This window comes from Simochromis diagramma, unplaced genomic scaffold (assembly GCF_900408965.1).
Source record: "Simochromis diagramma unplaced genomic scaffold, fSimDia1.1 OVJJ01000026.1, whole genome shotgun sequence".
Lineage (NCBI taxonomy): Eukaryota > Metazoa > Chordata > Actinopteri > Cichliformes > Cichlidae > Simochromis > Simochromis diagramma.
Window position 1 is genome coordinate 3,595,401 of NW_024386985.1, and position 3,028 is coordinate 3,598,428.

At 43.1% G+C, this 3,028-nt stretch overlaps 1 protein-coding gene across 1 annotated transcript; it reads right to left on the reverse strand.

Moving 5' to 3' along the window:
• Positions 1-316: 316 nt before the first annotated feature.
• On the reverse strand, positions 317-2,780 carry sox14 (SRY-box transcription factor 14). The gene has a single exon (XM_040040420.1). The coding sequence runs from the start codon at positions 1,885-1,887 to the stop codon at positions 1,171-1,173; it is 717 nt and encodes a 238-aa protein (XP_039896354.1). The 5' UTR covers positions 1,888-2,780; the 3' UTR covers positions 317-1,170.
• Between the last annotated feature and the right edge of the window lie 248 nt (positions 2,781-3,028).

The following is a 3,028-nucleotide window of genomic DNA, read 5'->3' on the forward strand; positions in this document are numbered from 1 at the left end:
GGGAGAGGGAATCGATGAGGGAAAAGAGGATTGATTTGATGTTATTGTTCTAATGTGCAGACTATCAACAGTATTGATTAGCTCGGGTGTATTTTTTTAATCTTTAAAAAGATTAAAGTATTTTCTTAATTTATAACTTCAATTTTGTATATTTATTTTAATTTAAATTTTAAAATAATTATTAGTTTGTGATCATTAAACCTTTTATATCTATTTAATCGAACTTTTATTTTGGCGGTTTAAACGCCCCCGCAGCACGTGCACATATATAACGCTATCTCTGTGGTCTCAATAACCTACAAATACAGGAAATTGATCTGGTTGAAGACAGATTGTCTTTATTGAAAATGTCTTTGCTCGGCACTTGAACAAAGAGCAGGAGGTATCAACCTTCTAGATACATTATCCTTTCCATAACATGACAGGTTTTAAATTACCATCTTAGATAGAAAATACACATAGAACTCCTTGAATTCAAATAGAAGTTATCCTTAAAAAACAAAAAACAAACTAAAATGACGCGTGTGACTATATTAGCACTGAACCACAGGTAAAAATGCAAAATGAAACATCTGGATGTAAATGATTTTTTTTTCCTCATTTGTGTCTTCTTAAATAGACCGTATAGTTTTATGTGCCAGTTTTCTTTTTTCTTTCCTCTTTTTTTGTGATAAATATAACAATATAACCCGTATGTAATCCAGCCTACATGTCCTGATTTTGACCCTATGTCCAGAACATCGTCATAAAATTGCCAAAAATGTGGACTCCTTAGGCTGATACAGGAAATATGAACGCTAATTGTGCAAGCCAATTTTTCAAAATAAAAGTGAAGCCTATCAATAATCAACACAAATCAGCATATCAGCATTGAAATGTACACAATAAATAAAGTTAAAGGCCTCCTTTTCTGGTTGCCATAAACGTTATAACATTTACATTTCTTACAGTTCACAGGGCTCCGTCCTTTACACCAAACTCCAGCTCCTTTGCTCAGGCAGGAACTTGGTGGATTTCTGCAAAAGTTTGTTTTTTCCTCTTTTTTGTGCCATAACAAGTCCAAGGCAGTTAACACTGTTCATGCCTTTTTAATAGGGCGCGCTGTCCATAATATATTTACATGCATTTCAGTATTCAAGTGAATTATAAAGAGCAAATGAGTCTTGAGGGTTACATGGCAGTGGCATGTGCGGATGAATATGGGTCTATCCCAGTCTTGGTCATACCTGGAAAAAGTATGTAGGCCACCGGGGGCTGTAAACTTGACGCTGACCAGGCTGTGCAGTTACACGGGACGACATAGCCCGGGTTTGTGGGCGACGGGTGGGTGTGGGTGTGCTGACTGGGGCACCCAAGGGTGCCGAACGCGCCGTTTTGGTATCCCAGTGAGGATGCGTACGGCAAAGTGCTGGTGCTCAACGTGTGGGGCATCTCGGTCATCTTCTGGATGGCGCTGGAGCTGAACTGACTCGGGTCGAGGAAGGAGTATGGGGCGGATGTCGGCGGCAGAAACGCTCTGGCTTTCTCTGAAGAGCCCAAAAGAGAGTCCGCGGCCGACACAGGAAGTCCCTTCAAGTGATCGGTGTCCCCGAGGTAAGGCAGCGGAAAAACGTACCGGTCCTTCTTGAGCAGGTTTTTGGGTTTGCGCCTGGGTCTGTACTTGTAGTCGGGGTGCTCCTTCATGTGCTGAGCCCGCAGCCTCTTGGCCTCATCGATGTAAGGTCTCTTCTCAGACTCTGACAGCAGCTTCCACTCAGCGCCCAGTCTTTTGCTGATCTCCGAGTTGTGCATTTTGGGATTATCCTGTGCCATTTTCCTCCTCTGGCCCCGGGACCAAACCATGAACGCGTTCATGGGTCTCTTGATATGATCAGCAGGCTTTGACATCTTAAGACTATACTTTTATCCCCAATTTTAATGACGAGGAAAAGTTCTGATCGGAAAGAAGGCAAACTATTCACCTGTCTAGATGCCCGATACCAGTCATGCCCCGCCTGGGATCTTCAGATTCTGGAAAACAAAAGCAAAAGAAAAGAAAAGAAAAATCCAGCGCCCGGTGCGTTTTCCCCGAGTTTAAACACTGGTGCGCCTTCGTTTAAGTCCAGTAACAACTCTGTCAGACCTGCGCCAGGCAATACGGGAAAAAACACATGCGAGACGCACACACGTAAAAAAAAAAATCCACAAAGGTGAAAGCGATGTTCCGCAGTCAGTTTGCTGGAGTCGTAAAAGTATTAGGTGGGTTTTTTTCTGCCACACACGCGCGCGCTCTCTCTCTCTCTGAGGTTTGTCGTCAAGCACCTGGCTTGGAAATGAGCGGAAGAGCGTGAATACGAGCCAAAAGCGGTGAAGTTCAAAGGCTGGGCTGGTTTGGTTTCTGCACGCAATCTGACATAATCTGCAGGGCGTTCACTCACCAACCTGAGCGCCCAATCAGCACGGAGAGCGGCTATTATAATACCTTCACGAAAAAATATGTACATTACAACATAAACAAAGAGCGGGAGGTAGTAGTAGAAAAAAAAGAAGAAAAATAAGGAAAGGGGTGTATGTGTGTGTGGTGTGTGTGGAGGGGGGTAATACCCAGGATCCCTTCCCGATTCCATTTAATGTAATGAATCGCAACAAACATGGACCTTCAACCTCTTTTCCAGTTAAAACCTGACTTCAATCCAGAGAGGTGACTATACCGTGCAACCAATTTACTGTACAGCTTTACGCACGGACGCCGGGGAGCACTCTGGACGTAAAGTCCCCCAAAAATGCACAAGTATCTGTGGGCCTTTAATACAGCGGAACCCGGTTTTATTCGCATTTTCACATAATAAAAATAAATAAATAACATTAAAAATAGTCATTATAATAATAAAAGCACGACAGTTCATTTGCAACCGAGAGATCTTCCACTGTTGCTCAATGACACTTCAGCCGGTTTTAACCTCTGTTATCCCGCTGCTGGTGGGGTAGCTGGGGGGTGTGGACGGGGTCACAAAAACCTCTCACAAGTCGATTTTTTGTTAGCATTCTC

Bases quoted from the DNA above. Each gene is read 5' to 3' on its own strand.
- sox14 (XM_040040420.1), bottom strand. From the start codon at position 1,887: ATGTCAAAGCCTGCTGATCATATCAAGAGACCCATGAACGCGTTCATG.